Source organism: Diplodia seriata (genome assembly GCF_021436955.1).
Source record: "Diplodia seriata strain FDS-637 chromosome Unknown scaffold_5, whole genome shotgun sequence".
NCBI classification, from domain to species: Eukaryota; Fungi; Ascomycota; class Dothideomycetes; order Botryosphaeriales; family Botryosphaeriaceae; genus Diplodia; species Diplodia seriata.
Window position 1 is genome coordinate 1,822,903 of NW_027117312.1, and position 15,160 is coordinate 1,838,062.

A 15,160-nucleotide genomic window follows, 5' to 3' on the forward strand; every position below is an offset into this window, starting at 1 on the left:
TCTAACCCTCGGTACAGGACAGATTGGAAACGATACATGCTACAAATAGGCCTGATTCCGGATGAAGACGACGAGCTCAATTGGTCCGGGCGAGGTCAACACGCTGAATATGCGAGGGACGAAGAAGCTGCTATCCCTCTTCAAGTTGGAAACCTTATTGGTCATTCGGCAACGGCACTTGTACATGAGGTCAGGTGCAGGAGGATTCTACTTGCCCGAAAGACAATCGCCTGCAACGTCCGCCTGAAGCGAAAGGATGCGATCACAGAAGTTCAGTTGTTGCAGAAACTTCGGCATGCGCATATCATCCGAGTCGTCGGCACATACGTCATCGGTACCAAGCTGGCCATTTTGCTCTATCCCGTCGCAGAGTGCAACCTCGAGACATTTTTAGATACGCATCTTGACCGACGTGAGGGTTCTCAAATACTAGAGACTTTTGGATACTTCGGTTGTCTCGCCAATGCCGTGGAGTTCTTACATACGAACTCGGTCAAGCACATGGATATCAAACCGCAAAATATCTTGGTCAAGCACGTGGATATCAACCCGCAAAAATTCTTGATCAAGTCACCGGGAACGCACCCGAAAAGAGCACGGCACCAAATATTTCTAGCAGATTTCGGAATCGCAAGATCATATGTCTCTGCAGCCGCCGCTGAGACGGAGTCTCGGACATCTTTCACCAGGATGTACGCTGCTCCAGAAGTTGTTGCGCAGGAAAAGCGGGGTTTGAGCGCGGATATATTCTCTCTTGGATGCGTATTCACAGAGGTTCTCTCATACATTCAAAAAGATGAGGATATCTACCAAAGCTGTGGAGTGGAAGGTCCGCGTCTCTCTGCAACCAGAGACTTCTTGTACTCATCCAAGTCCCACACGGTGAATTCGTTTCTTCTTAGAAGGCCAGGTTCTTTCAGCTGTTGGGTGAATCAAGGCACTGAGAAGTTTTTCCGTTCTCTAGGGGGTCTTCGAGGCCTCTTGCTCGAAATGGTTGCACCGATGCCTGGGCTTAGGCCATCTGCTCAGGAGGTTGCCGAATGGTTACGCGAAGCATCGTTCGCATCTTCATGCGACTGTGGTCAGGGAACGCCTTCTTTTGAGGTTACATCAAACACCTCACACTACGACGATCATCTTCCAGAAATCTGGGTATTCTACGACCATCGTAAATACGAGGCTTGCGTATCTCTACGGGGCCATAAGGCTTTCGTCACTCGGATTCCCGACCGAAAGGACAAGGAGTCAACGGACCGGGAGGACGAGGAGCCAATTGCTAGGAAGAGCGAACAATCAGAAGATGAGCAGCCAGTTGCTGAAAAGAGCGAAGATTCAGAGGATGAGGTGGTGTTCAAGGGCAGATGTTGATTCGGGCAGCGGTTAGCGTCGCCTATGCTCGGGAGTCTGGCGTGCCTCCGTAACCACAACTCCTCTTCTTTACATCACAATTATTCTGTGGCAATGGTCTGAGTAGACCGAATTTGGATTTGTACGTATTCTGCATTGCCTCCAGGAGAGATAGCAATATGCGCTAAACGCGCCACGAATCCAGGCAGCACAAAATGGCAATGGCTGCGCGAACGCCCGAAACAGGAAACGTTGCAAGGTAGCTGAGGCTATTTGTACGACTCCAATCTCACATCATCTCCATCACCTAACTTTCGCTATCTATAGCCCATTTCCTCTAATTCCACGTCCAAATTCGGGACCACCGGCTAAAAATCCTACCCCGCGTTTGCACGACGACGTCAACCCATCATGGTCCATCCAGAGATCCAGCTCACGGCTCGTGAGAAAGTCCAGTTTCTCTGGCTCATCCCATTGATCCGTAAGCCCCAATTGCCCCTCAAGCTTCGCATCCGACGACTAACGCCGCCCCAGTCTTCAAAACCGCCCTCACGCTCATCTTCGCCGTCCTCACCGACACCGCCGCCGCCATCAAACACCCCATCCGCACCATCGGCGTCAACCTCCTCCGCCACGCCACCCTGACCCTCAGCTTCCGCCAAAAGCTCGCCGCCGACGTCGTCTCGACCGGCGATGCCGTCGTCGCCTACTGCGCCGCGCGCAACCTGACCCACCACGCCGTCCGCGTCCCCGTGCACGATCCCGCCGCCACCGGTACCAACAACAACCACCACCACGACCGGGCGTCGACCTTCCATGCTCCGGCCATCCCGGACGCGACGCTGCACCTCATCACAGTCAACCCTCCGTCCCCATCATCGCCATTCCAACCGTCCTCCTCGCAGCAGCAGCAACAGCAGCAGCAGCACCGCACGATCCTCTACCTCCACGGCGGCGGCTTCGTCCACCCCCTCAACGCCCGGGGCCAACTCCCCTTCGCCCACCGCTGCGCCGAATCCTTATCCTCTTCCGGTGTCGTCGTCACCCTCGCCGTCCTCGAGTACCACCTCGCCCCCGCCCGCCGCCACCCCACCCAGCTCGCGCAGTCGCTCGCCGCCCTGCGCCATCTAGTCGTCGACCGCGGCGTGCCGCCGGCCGAGGTCGTGTTGATGGGGGACTCGGCGGGGGGCAATCTGCTGTTGGGCGTGCTTGCGGCGTTGAAGGTGGCGGGGAGTGGCGGGAGTGGTGGTCCGGTTCGGGACGTTGGGGCGGCGGAGTGGTGGGGGGAAGGGGGAAGGGGGAAAAGGTTGGCGGCGGCGGTGGCGGTTTGTCCGTGGTGTAGGCTGGGGCCGTATGATGTCGATGGCCGCGGGGCGGAGTCGTCGTACGTGAGGAATGCGCGGTGGGATTTCCTGGGTGGGAAGGAGTTGGGGGAGTTTGAGGAGGCGATGGGGTTGGAGGGGGTGAGGGGGGTTGTTTGGGGGGATGCGGTCGGGGCGGCGATGGTGGCAGAGGAGGAGGACGAGGACGAGGGGGCGAGCGAGGGGGAGATGGTGGGGGGATGGGGAGGCGAGTTTTGGAGTGGGGTGGTGAGGGGGGAGGGGAGGGTGGTGGAGAGGATGTTGGTGAGTGTGGGGACGAGGGAGGTTTTCTACGATGACGTGGTCGAGTTGGCGAGATTGATGGACACGGGGGTGGAGGGCGGCGGCGACGATGGGAAGGTCGTGTTTGTGAAGGGCCCAAGAGAGGTGCATGTTGGGCCTGTTGTTGATGTTGCTTTGGGGGTTAAGGATGAGGAAGGCTCGCTGCCGGCCATACTAGAGTTCTTCAAGGGGCTGTAGGCTGGGAAAACATATTTGCTGGCTGTACCCGGGTTTGCTTTGGAAAGCTGGCTTCTGTGTCCCACATATTCTTTGAATGCGTTGTTGGGTAACCCTGATCATGCTTACACTGTTTTTGCTGGCAATACACCCCGTGTCTCAAATGGCTACAAACATGTACTGTATAAAGCTTTACCCGTAGAAGATCTTGCGCCCAAAGACACTTTTCACTTTTACCAACACTCCTGATACCTCGGAGCGAACACGCCCTCAACGTGGCCTACACTTTTCTCCTTCATTCGTTTCTGTACGACTATCCTGATGCTGCCCACATGCAACACGTACTTCATTTAGTATTTAACTACAAAATCTCGCTCGAATCTCAGAGCCCTCACCATAACCACAGCTAAACATCTACAGGCAAAGTTCCCGAAAGGCCTCAAGCTCTCTTCCAAACCGTCAACAATTCAGCCAAGCCTCGCCAGTACAGCAAGCAGATATGTGGGAATGCCACAAGTGCCATACCCAGAACTCGTACTATGCGGATACCTGCAGAGGGAAAAAAAAAGGAAAGACTTGCGGCCATCTACTGTGCAGCAAATGTCCATATCGCATGAACGAAAGAAGAACAAGCAGCAGCTTGTGGACGAGAATCAAGAGGCGCTTCGGCAGATAGCTTATGGCGCACATGTTCTTGAAGTGGGCGTTGGGTGCCATCTATCTTCTAGAGAATGGAGCGCCACTCCTTGTGAGTAACTGAATGATCATGCTGGTTCTACGATCTGCTCCTGCATGATTGCTATGCCCAGGTTTTCCGTGCTGGGGCGGAGTGAATCCAGAACGCAAACCAATCAGCTGCGGGCGCGCATACAACGACGGAATAAGGCGAAGGCAGTGCCGCCGCTGTCCTCCTCCACGCTTGCTAACATCCCACAGTTATGCGCAAGTGGACACTGGACACTGTAGCTGCTGCGCATACAAGGTAGAATATCGAGACATGGGACTGCGGGCCCTGCCGCACATTCCTGATCTGGAGCTGGGACACCATCACACTTACCCGCATTGAAGAGCTCGTCCGCCTGAGCCGAGGGCCTCGGATACATCACAAACCCCATCCGATCACGGAATTATAGGCAACTGTTCAATTGATTGTGTAATGCCGTTGCCTCTACCTACGCCAAGGAGCATCGCTCACCCAACCTCCTCGGTAGCCGTATCAGAACTGCACAACCCCCCAGCCTGCGTGCGTGAGAGCACGTCGAAAGGTTTGCTCGCCGGCAGACCTTTCTCCCAATGAAAACACTCGAAACGGAAGACGGACTGTGAAAACAGCAGTCGTTCCTGAGTGGAAAGGAAACCAAAAACCCTGGGTATCTCAGAAGAGTAATGGTGGGAAAGGGAAGAAGACGCTTTTCAAGCTCGCGAATTTTTGCTCCGGCAAAGTACCAAGTCCGGTAGAGCGATGTAGGCGAGCTGTTTGTTTTCCCCCTCCCCACAGAGAAAGGACCGATGACCGTTTTGGAAAAAGGAAAGAAAACTGTCCCGCTGATGCGGTCCATCATTCCCCGCCGTTGATGATGTTCAGCAATTGTACCGATGTTGTTGGCCGAGTCCCTGCTGAAGTGAAGTCGCCGTCGTCGTGACCGAGAGCGGGCGAGGGGATCCAGTTGCCAAGACCATCAGAAAGAGAGGGCGGAGAAGAAATCAGTTGTTGGTGGGCGTCTTCTTAGCCTCGTGAACTGTAACATAGTAGCATCAGATGCTTCCAACGTAGCTGCCCGTGTCATAGTGGGCTTCGGAAGGCGGAGGGGTGGCTTTGTGAAAGCGTTAGGCTGTATCAAGACGAGATGGAAAGGGTGGTGGTGGTGGACTCACGCTCGTTGCGCGCCTTGGCGAGCTTGTGCTTGACGGCCGACTCGCTGAAGCGCTGGCCGGTGGCGTCGAAGATGCGGCTGACGATGCGCTGGTAGAAGTTGTCGTGGTCTTCGTACATGGCACGAGCCATGGCGACCAGCTAACGATGTCAGTCAGCGCGCGGCGCATTACGAGTAAAGATCAGCAGAGCGAATTCACTTACCGCCTCCTCACTGAAGATGTGGTCGGGGTAGAGGATCATGTACTCGCCATCGCCGCTGTCATCGCCGCCGGTGACGGTCTGGACGTCCCACTCCTCGCCACCCTGGTCAACCACCGGAGCGGCGGCGTTCTCGTTGGTCTTGGCGTGGCCGTTCTTCTTGGACTCCTTCTTGGATTCCTTCTTGGACTCCTTCTTCTGCTGCGGAGCGGGCTTCTCGTCGTTGGGGCCAATCTCCTTGAACCGGTTCTTGAGCGCGTCCTGAGGCTTCTTGAGCGCCTTGGCGATCTCCTTCCAGGACTTGCCCTCGTTCTTGAGCTCCAGGAGCTGCTTGTCATCATCGGCACTGAAGGTGAAGTTGGGCTTGCCAGAGCCGGCCTTCTTCTCCGAGGCAACGTTCTTGGGGGCGTCCGAAGGGTTGGTGGCAGGAACAGCGGCCATGCTGACAATGGTGGTGTCCTTGAGAGCGGACGGCTTAGCGGTGTTGTTCTTGTGGCCGCCCTTGGTGTTGTCGGCAGCCGCCTTCTTGAGAGCCTCCCTAGCGCCCTCCTCCTTGGCCTTAGCAAGCGCCTCGTCACGGACCAGCTCCTCTTCAGCGCTCTTGGCCAGCTCAGAGAAGCTGGGCTTGGCGCAAATCTCGTCGATCTTGCCCTGCAAGTCAGTGTTAGCTGAGATCTTGAAAGCTTCGAAGAGTGAAGACAGTGGTGGTTCCCGCGCTTGTTCAACGAGTTACGCGCCCTGAGTTTGTTTCGGGTTGATCCCGGATGGCAGACCCTGCCACTGTGGTGGTAGCGCGGTTGGGTGGTAAGGTGGAGCGGACGGCTCAAACAGTGAGGACAGAGTTGAGGTTGCGGAAAAAGATCTAGAACTTACGGTGGAGACCCCAGAGGCCCAGAGGGTGCACTTGTGCTTGCGGGCCCAGCCGGGGTCGATCTTGTTCAAGTCGTAGTACTTCCGGGCAGCCATTTTCATTTTTGCGACCGGTGGTGTGGGGGACGAAGCGGGTTTGGAGCGAGATGTTTGTCGGACTGAGCGACGACGGGACGGTTGAGGATTGCGGGGACAACAAACTTGGAGGCGTGCGACAATGCTTGAAGCGCTTCGTACGAAGTGCAATGGTGACACTGGCTCAGGGTTGTGTTGTGGGGACGAGAGGAGAGTCGGATGGTGGAAGTCGATGGTCCCTATAAACAGACACCTACGACGCTAGTCCGTATTGGGTCGCGACGCAAGAAATTTGCGCTGATTCCGCGCCGGGAAGGAAGGCGCGGTCATATAGAGCCCTCGGGCGGCTTCACCTGCGCTACGGGCGCACGAGGAATTGAGTATCTGGGCCAGCGCGCGCCTCGCGTCCCACATGGCCGCTACCAGATACAGCCGCCCATTTTCAAGACAGACTATTACATAGGCTGGCCCCTCGGATTTCTCCCAAACGGCGAAGGGCGGTTTAAGCAGGCTCGCCGGGCGCAACAGGGCTGGCATGACGATATACTGCGCCGAAGTTCCGTTTTCAGCAGCAGCAAGAATGCCAGCAGGAAAGCCACCACTTGCTAGACGCATCTGGTGTTCCTCGCATAGTAATCAGGTTCCCCGGCCGAACATTGATCGGCCATTTGTACTGCACACGCCAACCAGTATGTTCGCTGGCTTAACGGCTGCGAAGCTGGAAAAGCGACCACGCAGGGCAGTTCCATTCCTCAGCATCGACGCAAGCGTCTAGCTTATGTTTCAAAGAATTTCCCAAAGCGGAATCGCGCTGATTGGCCCACCCATATTCGTCCCGAGCTCTTCACCTCAGCGGATAAATGCAATAGAAATCCGACAAGGATTTGGAAGGCTGGTGCATTGAGTATTTCCAGTCCTACGTCGATTCCGTAAGATTTCAGCCACAGCCTAAAAAAAAAAAAAAGGGCCTTTGAGCTCACCGAGGACGAAGCACACTTCCTACATAGGTAGTCGAACACGATATCCAGACGTAGATATGCACATTCAAAACTTACATTTACGTCTGGATTTTTTTTATTCAGAGTTAGGTATCGAAGCCGCACTCCGGTAGTAACGCCCACGGCTGAGGCATGCCTGAGACATAAGGGTTGACAATGATGTGAATGGAGCGATGGAGCGATGTCGTTGTGCGAGATGTGCGACTAGGGTCCGCTTCCGAACTTTCGCCGTTGCAACCTGGCAGCTCGCGATCAACACTCCTTACGCCGGCGCCCCGAAGCTCCAACAGCAGCCCAGATAACCGCCCGCCTTGCACCCGCAGCACCCCTCCACCCGTCGCAATGCTGTTCCCCTCCGCCGCCGTCGTGGCCGCCTTCGGCTACTTCGTCAGCCTCGCCTCCGCCCACAACATCCAGCTCAAGGCCCACTCGCGCGAATGCTTCCACGAGCAGCTCCACGTCGACGACAAGATGACCGTGACCTTCCAGGTCGGCGATCGTGAATTTGGCGGTAGCGGCAACCTGGACATTGACTTCTGGGTGCGTCAACCCGCCAATTGGTTGGAGGAAACGGTGCTGATACGGCCTTCTCTAGGTCCAAAACCCGTCGAACAACATGCAGACCCACGAGCGCAGTGTTTCTTCCGGCGACCACTCCTTCACCGCCCATCAGGATGGCAGGTACACCTACTGCTTCAGCAACGAGCACTGGGCCGCCAACACGAAGGAGGTCTCGTTCAACGTCCACGGCATTGTCTACGTTCCCGAGTCCGAGGCGTCGCAGGATCCATTGGAGAAGGAGGGTACGTACACACTGCGCCCCCCATAAATCAAGCGCCTGGAATTTCTATGGGGCGCATCGCTAACAGCTTCTAGTTCGCCAACTTTCGGAACTCATCGCTTCGGTCAAGGACGAGCAGGGATACATCGTGGTCAGAGAGAGGACGCACAGGAACACTGCGGAGAGCACCAACGCCAGAGTCAAGTGGTGGAGCATCTTCCAATTGCTCGTGCTGGCTGGTGAGGGCGTCTTCCAGGTGTGGTGGCTGAAGAGGTTCTTTGAGGTAAGTCCCTCTGGGAAAATGCCATTCTGAACACTGGCTAAGGAGCCTAGGTCAAGCGCGTTGTGTAGATAGACATGTTCTGGGTTCTTGGCGGTGGTTGTTTAAAGTCCCGAATTGACGAAGACATGTTTCCATTCCGACCTGACCGCTCTCGTTTGATCGTCGGGACGCCGCGCTGTTTGCGGACAAATTGTTCCCTTCGATAAATTATTCAGCTTCCAGGCGCAGCAGGCTGGGAGAAAATTGTAGTCTTATCTAGATACCCTGGTGTCTCTGTTCCAGGACCAAGGAAAAATAACAGGGCATTTCTTGGAATGATTCGTCATACCTGCATCAAGCATAGTCCGTCCAGTCGAAGCTCCCGCCCCCGTTGAGAGCATTGAGCGCTTGCTGAAGGGTCTCGGTTTCGGTCCGAGCTCGCCCGCACGCGTCACGGCAGGCAACGCGCGGGACCCCGATCACTGCAGCTCCATCGCGACAGCCTCGCGCAGAAATCACCAGCCTTTCTTCCTCCCCCCTCTTCCACCGCTCCGCGAAGCTTTCGAAAAGCTGCTGAAGCGCACCGGGAGCTGGCCGCCGCAAACCCCGCCGACCCTCAATCGCCGCTGTTCCAGCCCAGTCCATTCCTAACGCCGCAACTGGGTCGTCGCATCGCTGAGCGAAGCTCCGGCAAACATGTCACTCCAATCCTACATCAACAGTACGTGTTTTTTCGCGCCCGCGCCCCCGCGCCGCGCACCCCACACATTTCTGCCCAGCTTTTGCTTCTCCAATCATTCTTCTTCTTCCTCCAGAAGACGACCTTTCCAACCTTGACGAGAGAACCCGGAGAGTAAAAGACCCTTACTTACCCGCCTCCCCAGAGAAAATCTGCATCATCACGGTCGACAGCCGGACGCTGGTCGGGACGCTGCTGTCGTGCGACCAGATGACGAACCTGGTGCTGTCGGACACGTGGGAGCGCGTGATCCGGCCCGCCGACGACCCGGAGGACTCGAGCGAGGTGCAGCACGGGCTGTACCTGATCCGCGGCGACAACGTCGCGCTGTGCGGCCTGGTGGACGAGGAGATGGACGCGAGCATCGACTGGACCAAGGTGCGCGGCGAGGTGATTGGGACGACGAAGCATGTGTGAGAGGGAAGGGAAGGGAAGGAAAAAAGACTTGGAGGGGAAATTGGCAATCCAAGAGAGAATATAATGAGAGGGGGTGGAGAGAAAAGAAATATATGGCCGCTTGTGGGGAGGATAAAGGACGCGATACGGCACTTTGAGGGGGGAGCCGTATGGTGAGGATTGGGTGCGGCTTTATACTTGCGGTAGGGTCGTACGTCCGCGGAGCTGGTGCTGGTGAAAGCTCGAATACGTCTTGGACTGGGGCACAGGCGGCTGCTGGACTCGTCGCGGCTGGGTGCTACTAGTTATGCATGCATCTGGGGGGCATTGACCAGGCGCTATTTTGGGAACCATCGAGGTCAATTGCCATGCGAAGTAGGTCCTCTCAATCGATATCCACGTTTTGCTAGGTTAACGGCATTCCTTTGTTCTCCTTCTAGCATACCATATTTCCCAACGGTTGTCTAGGCGTCATACAGACTACTTGTGGACCGAACATTGCTCGGCACAATGGCGGACGCGTTGAACCGCGAATCTAGCATTACAGGAGTATTCCTTGATGACCATATTGTACAGCAGTTAAAAGATCATATGTCAATGTCGTTCCGTCATCTTACGCCATGTGTCATGCTAAATATACAAAATGCCTTTTGGCTGATATCACTCTTCTTTCTTGCCCCTCAAGGACTTTAATCATATTATCGCCCGCACCCTTCATCTCCAAACACTCCTCTCAGACCCCATCCCCGCCACCGCCCGGCCCGCCGATGCCGCTCCCCATACCCAGCGCGCTGGTCCCCTTGACCTTGTGATCCGACGGGTTGGCAGCGGCCTCGTACAGGAAGTTGACGGGCTCCTTGTTCAGGCGCATGAACTCGCCCTTGAAGGCGAGGTAGCTGAGGCGGGTGACGTCCTCGTCGCCGGCGCCGAAGTTGTCCTCGAAGAAGAGGGCGAGCGAGCGGGTGGTGTTGAAGAGGGCGCGCTTGACGGGCAGCTCCTGGACGTCGTTGGTCTGGGCGAGCTCGAGCGTCTGCGTGGGCGGCAGGTCGGCCGCGGTGCCGAAGTCGAGGTCGTCGCGGTTGAGGAAGACCTTGAGCGTCTTGGGCGCCGACTCGGTCGCGCTGGTGCGCAGGAGGATGGCGTGCAGCCGGACTTGGCCGGTGAAGGGAACGAGCATGAGCAGCTGCTCGTCGGCGTCGCTGGCCAGCTCCGGCTCCGGTTCCAGACGCTGCGCCCACGTCTTCTGCAGGATGGCGGCGCCCGCGCGCGGCGTCTCCTCGTTCAGCGTGTTGACCTTCGAGAAGTCGACTTGCTCGTACAGCAGCGATTGCAGCGCCGGCGTGATGTCGTCGCTGTGGTCGTGGACGTGCCCGTGGTCGCCGTGGTCGTGGCCGCCGTGGCCGGCGTGCTCGTCGTGACAGTGGTGCGACATTCTCTCAAGCTATCGTGTGTGCCGTTTGCTCAGGGAGGATTGATGTTGGCGTGGGTGTATATATCGGTGGTTTTGCGTTGTACCTTGAGGGCTGGGATAGGGATTGTTAAGAGGGACCGCAGCAGCAAATGGCGGGGGAGGGGCATGCGGAAGCTCTGACAACGCGCTCCGTCGGATGCTGCCCGATTCGCGAGCCGCTTGCTCGCCGCGAATAATGGAAATTCTCAGGCATCATGGCGACTGCAGAGGGGTGTCGATGGACTCTGCGTCATGCGATCGGCGCACAGCAATCGCAGCCGCGAGGAGCGGTCGATGTGACAGTTAGCAGGCAGGCTAGCTGCCGCGGAGATAAAGCGTGCAAGCTGGCAACCCTCCGGCGTAGATCGTCAACGCATATGCACGTCCGCACGTGAGAAACCATTTCGGTCCATCAGCACTCTGCTTCCTTTGAGGGTCATAATTACGTCGCGGATATCTCTATGTGAAATCAATATGTGCTCCGCCGTTGCCCTGTCCAGATGATGATCCTCCAACGCCTTGCTGAAATGCATGCAGCAAACCGCCAACAAATAATATGCCAAACGCCAACATGTTATGCAAGCATCGGTTCTGCGTGCATTGCAGCCTGCTTTTGTCTTCTTGCTTCGGCTCTTTCCCGTGCGCTCCCCCGCTCTGCCTGTACAGACTCAGGGACTATAGTCGGAGCATCTGGTAGATTCTCTGGGAGCTTGGTGCCGTTCATTTCCTTCTCCAGCGCGTCTAACTCGTCCTCCACCTCGTCCTCGTCTTGATTGGACATTCTGCCGGCGAGCATTTCGCTTATTTCCTGTACACGTTGTCAGCACTGGTGCTTCATTCCCATGCGGTCATCAGGTGGTCTAAGCGCAGCTGGTCATGAGGCAACCCTCCGCATGGCCGATGAACAACTTAATGGAAACGGCCACGGGCATGGTTGCTTCCAGTTCCAATTACGGCGCAAGGTTGCCCCAAGAGGCTTTGTGACCGCAGCTTGAACGACCGGCATGATGTGGTGGTCGGTACTGACTCTTTGGTACGCCTGCGCCTCTTCATTCTCGCCCATGAGCTTCTCCACATTCTCCAGCCCGCCCATCTCCTTGTGTATTTCCTTCAGCACACTCGTGCCTTGTTGTAGACCAAATAATACATCCTTTTGCACGAGTGCAAACTCGACATCGCTCGTGAGTGTCTCGAGCTGGGCAAGCTGGGCGTCGGTCTTCTGCAGCAGCGATTCCTGGTACTTCTTCCGGCGCAGGGCCAACAAAGCGCGCCGCTTGTCACCTTTTTTCAGGCATTCTTTCGCAACCTCGGTCTCGCGGTTGGTGATGACGATGATCTTCTTCTGGTATTGGTGCAGCTTGTCTCGTTGAATCTTCATGTCCAGGATAGCTCTGGGTAGTGGGCGCGCGGCATTAGCTACGCGTATGCGAAACGGGTTGGGCGAGGGCGCAGAGGGGGCGCAAAGTTACAACTCACTTATCCTGGGCAGATATCTTATTAGTGCTCCCGGCGTTGCCCATGACTGTCGACGGCTGCGAGCGAGACTCCCAGAAGTTGGCGAGTCGCAAGACCGCTCCGGCGTCGGGCAGTGCGTATGATGCGCCGCCAAGGCGCTTGAGACCGGGCCAAGCTTATCGGAGCCGCTTATCGCGCACCCCTGTATGTGCGTCAGAGCGTCCGCCGGGCCCTGAGAAATTTCCTGGAGCCGCCCGCAATCGGCTTTTTGACACCTTGAGAGCTGCTCACCACTACCCCAGGACGGTCGCTTCGGCTTCACGCGACCGGAATTTGAGAGCGACCTCTTGACGTCCCTTTTCCGCCCCGTCCATCCTTTCCCATACAAAATGCCATCAGTGCGCGGCAAGGGCCGACCATCCCTCCGGCAGGGCCTTGACAAGGAGGTGTTCCAAGTCATCCGCAAGCTCGTCGACGAGCAGCCTGGCGAAACCCCGAATCTTTCGGTCTCCGCCGTGTCCGACTGGATCAAGCGCTCCAACTCTTCGCTCGCGAGGCGACCTCGGAAACCGCTAGAGGACAGCATCGAGCGTGTGCTAGATGTCATGAAGGAAGACGAAGAAAGTGGAGATGATGAGATGGCCCCGATTGACGCCGATCTCGGGGACGAGCAGGAGAAGGAACAACAGGTCGCGTCGGAAAATGCAATGAATGTGGCGCTGCGCGGGAATCTGGCCAAACAGACGGCTGTCGCCGAGGCGGCCGCGAAGAAGCGGGATGGTCAGCGGTTGCCCGACGGCCAGCCGGTAAAGAAGAAGAGGAAGGGCGAGTCGAAGACGGAGATCAACACCGTGGCTCCGACGCACATAAAGCTGGAAGACGTCGGTGGTGTTGGACACGTGAAGCGCCAGTTGAAGGAGCTCCTCGTGCTACCACTGCTTCGTCCGGAGGAATACACTGCTGCCAAAATCCCCATTTCCCGTGGTATTCTTCTGCACGGCCCGCCCGGATGTGGTAAAACCATGATCTCGAAGGCATTTGCGGCTAAGATGGGCGTGCCGCTGATCGAGATCCTTGGCCCATCTGTCGTTTCTGGAATGTCCGGAGAGTCTGAGAAGCAAGTGCGAGAACATTTCGAAGAGGCTCGCAAAAATGCGCCGTGTCTGCTCTTCATCGATGAGATCGATGTCATTGCTCCGAAGAGGGATACGTCACAAAGCCAGATGGAGAAGCGTATCGTCGCACAACTGCTCATTTCCATGGATAGTTTAGCTATGGAGGCAAACGATGGCAAACCTGTCATCGTTCTTGCTGCCACCAACAGGCCCGACAGTATTGACCCGGCGCTGAGAAGAGGTGGCAGATTCGACACAGAGATCAACATGGGTGTTCCAAACGAAAAGATGAGGGAAATGATTCTCCGGGCTCAAACACGAGAAGTCAAGGTCTCCGATGATGTTGATTACACTCATTTGGCGAAGAGAACCGGTGGATTTGTGGGCGCCGATCTCCGCGATCTTGTCGGCAAGGCTGGCTCGTGGGCCATGGATCGTTATAGAGAAGCTCTTGAGAAGCAGGGTCGGGAAGCCGAGCAGGAGATGGACGTCGACGGCGGAGAAACAGGAGAAGGAGATGAGGATGACAAGAGTATCACTCGGCTTGTGCAAGTCGCCAAAAGAAAGGATCTGCCGCGTCCAGAAGGGTTTGAAACTCTTGCTATCACCATGGAGGCTTTCAACACAGTTTTGCCTGGTATTCAGCCTTCCTCTAAGCGCGAGGGCTTTGCTACGGTGCCAGACACGACATGGGAAGATATTGGTGCTCTGGAAGACATCCGTGAGGAGCTCCAGATGGCCATCGTCGAGCCGATCCAGCATCCAGACAGGTACAAGCAAGTCGGTATCACGGCACCAACTGGAGTTCTGCTCTGGGGACCTCCGGGATGTGGAAAGACACTTCTGGCAAAGGCTGTGGCCAACGAGTCCAAGGCCAACTTCATCAGCGTCAAGGGGCCAGAACTGCTCAACAAATACGTCGGAGAGTCCGAACGTGCAGTTCGCCAGGTCTTCTCCCGCGCGCGCTCTTCCGTCCCGTGTGTCATCTTCTTCGACGAACTCGACGCGCTCGTGCCCAAGCGTAACGACTCGCAGTCTGAGGCATCCGCTCGCGTCGTCAACACGTTGCTCACCGAGCTTGATGGCTTGAGCACTCGCGAGGGCATCTACCTGATCGCTGCCACGAACCGCCCAGATATGATCGATGACGCCATGCTGCGACCTGGCCGCCTGGAGACTATGCTCTTCGTTGGCCTCCCCGCCCCTAGCGAGCGCGCAGAGATCCTCAGGGCTCTCATCAAACGCACTCCCATCGATGAGCGTTACGCAGACTTCGCGAGGGTTTGCGAGAACTACTCGGGTGCGGATCTGGGTAGCTTGTTGAGGCAGGCCGGTCAGAACGCGCTCAGGCGGAAGAGCGCTGAGGTCAACCTGGAGGACTTCGAGAGGGCCAGGGAAAAGATAGTGCCGAGTGTTGGCGATTTGCTGAGGTATGAGCTGTTGAAGAAGAAGCTGTCGTCGAGGGTGTAGGTGTGCTTGGTTCGTTGGCGTAAGGAGGCTGTGTGACAGATATCCCGATAAAACACATGTGCTTTGAATCTAACTTGCTTCTTGTTTGTTGTTATAATCAACGTTCCAGCGCAATGAATACCTGGATCCCGGCGGCTGAGGAGATGGATAAAGGCAGGTATCTCCCTCAAGCGCCAGAGACTTGACAACATGCCATTCCGTTTACAGCGTAATAGTCCTACCTCGGAGGACCCGTATTGAATCTCCATGGATCGAGCGGAAGACCCATCAAATAGTCTTGGGCTCAAACTAACTAATCCCAGGCAGAA

At 56.4% G+C, this 15,160-nt stretch overlaps 6 protein-coding genes across 6 annotated transcripts; 3 read left to right on the plus strand and 3 right to left on the minus strand.

Moving 5' to 3' along the window:
- Window positions 1-4,871: 4,871 nt before the first annotated feature.
- On the minus strand, window positions 4,872-6,213 carry SLS55_005545 (uncharacterized protein; the record flags this gene model as incomplete). The annotated part of the gene is made up of 4 exons (XM_066776992.1): window positions 4,872-4,906; window positions 5,043-5,181; window positions 5,245-5,892; window positions 6,115-6,213. The coding sequence occupies 4 exons, from the start codon at window positions 6,211-6,213 to the stop codon at window positions 4,872-4,874; spliced, it is 921 nt and encodes a 306-aa protein (XP_066632834.1).
- A 1,313-nt stretch (window positions 6,214-7,526) lies between these two features.
- EMP24 (p24 complex component) lies at window positions 7,527-8,316 on the plus strand (the record flags this gene model as incomplete). The annotated part of the gene is made up of 4 exons (XM_066776993.1): window positions 7,527-7,724; window positions 7,780-7,987; window positions 8,061-8,248; window positions 8,299-8,316. The coding sequence occupies 4 exons, from the start codon at window positions 7,527-7,529 to the stop codon at window positions 8,314-8,316; spliced, it is 612 nt and encodes a 203-aa protein (XP_066632835.1).
- A 607-nt stretch (window positions 8,317-8,923) lies between these two features.
- lsm8 (U4/U6-U5 snRNP complex subunit LSM8) lies at window positions 8,924-9,383 on the plus strand (the record flags this gene model as incomplete). The annotated part of the gene is made up of 2 exons (XM_066776994.1): window positions 8,924-8,948; window positions 9,112-9,383. 2 exons carry the CDS (start codon window positions 8,924-8,926, stop codon window positions 9,381-9,383), a joined length of 297 nt encoding a protein of 98 aa, XP_066632836.1.
- Window positions 9,384-10,095: 712 nt separating this feature from the next.
- On the minus strand, window positions 10,096-11,189 carry SLS55_005548 (uncharacterized protein; the record flags this gene model as incomplete). Its single annotated transcript, XM_066776995.1, has 3 exons — window positions 10,096-10,803; window positions 10,878-10,885; window positions 11,186-11,189. The coding sequence occupies 3 exons, from the start codon at window positions 11,187-11,189 to the stop codon at window positions 10,096-10,098; spliced, it is 720 nt and encodes a 239-aa protein (XP_066632837.1).
- Window positions 11,190-11,386: 197 nt separating this feature from the next.
- On the minus strand, window positions 11,387-12,332 carry VPS20 (Vacuolar protein sorting-associated protein 20; the record flags this gene model as incomplete). Its single annotated transcript, XM_066776996.1, has 3 exons — window positions 11,387-11,620; window positions 11,840-12,203; window positions 12,289-12,332. 3 exons carry the CDS (start codon window positions 12,330-12,332, stop codon window positions 11,387-11,389), a joined length of 642 nt encoding a protein of 213 aa, XP_066632838.1.
- A 324-nt stretch (window positions 12,333-12,656) lies between these two features.
- On the plus strand, window positions 12,657-14,852 carry RIX7 (Ribosome biogenesis ATPase rix7; the record flags this gene model as incomplete). The annotated part of the gene is made up of 1 exon (XM_066776997.1): window positions 12,657-14,852. The coding sequence occupies one exon, from the start codon at window positions 12,657-12,659 to the stop codon at window positions 14,850-14,852; it is 2,196 nt and encodes a 731-aa protein (XP_066632839.1).
- Window positions 14,853-15,160: the final 308 nt, after the last annotated feature.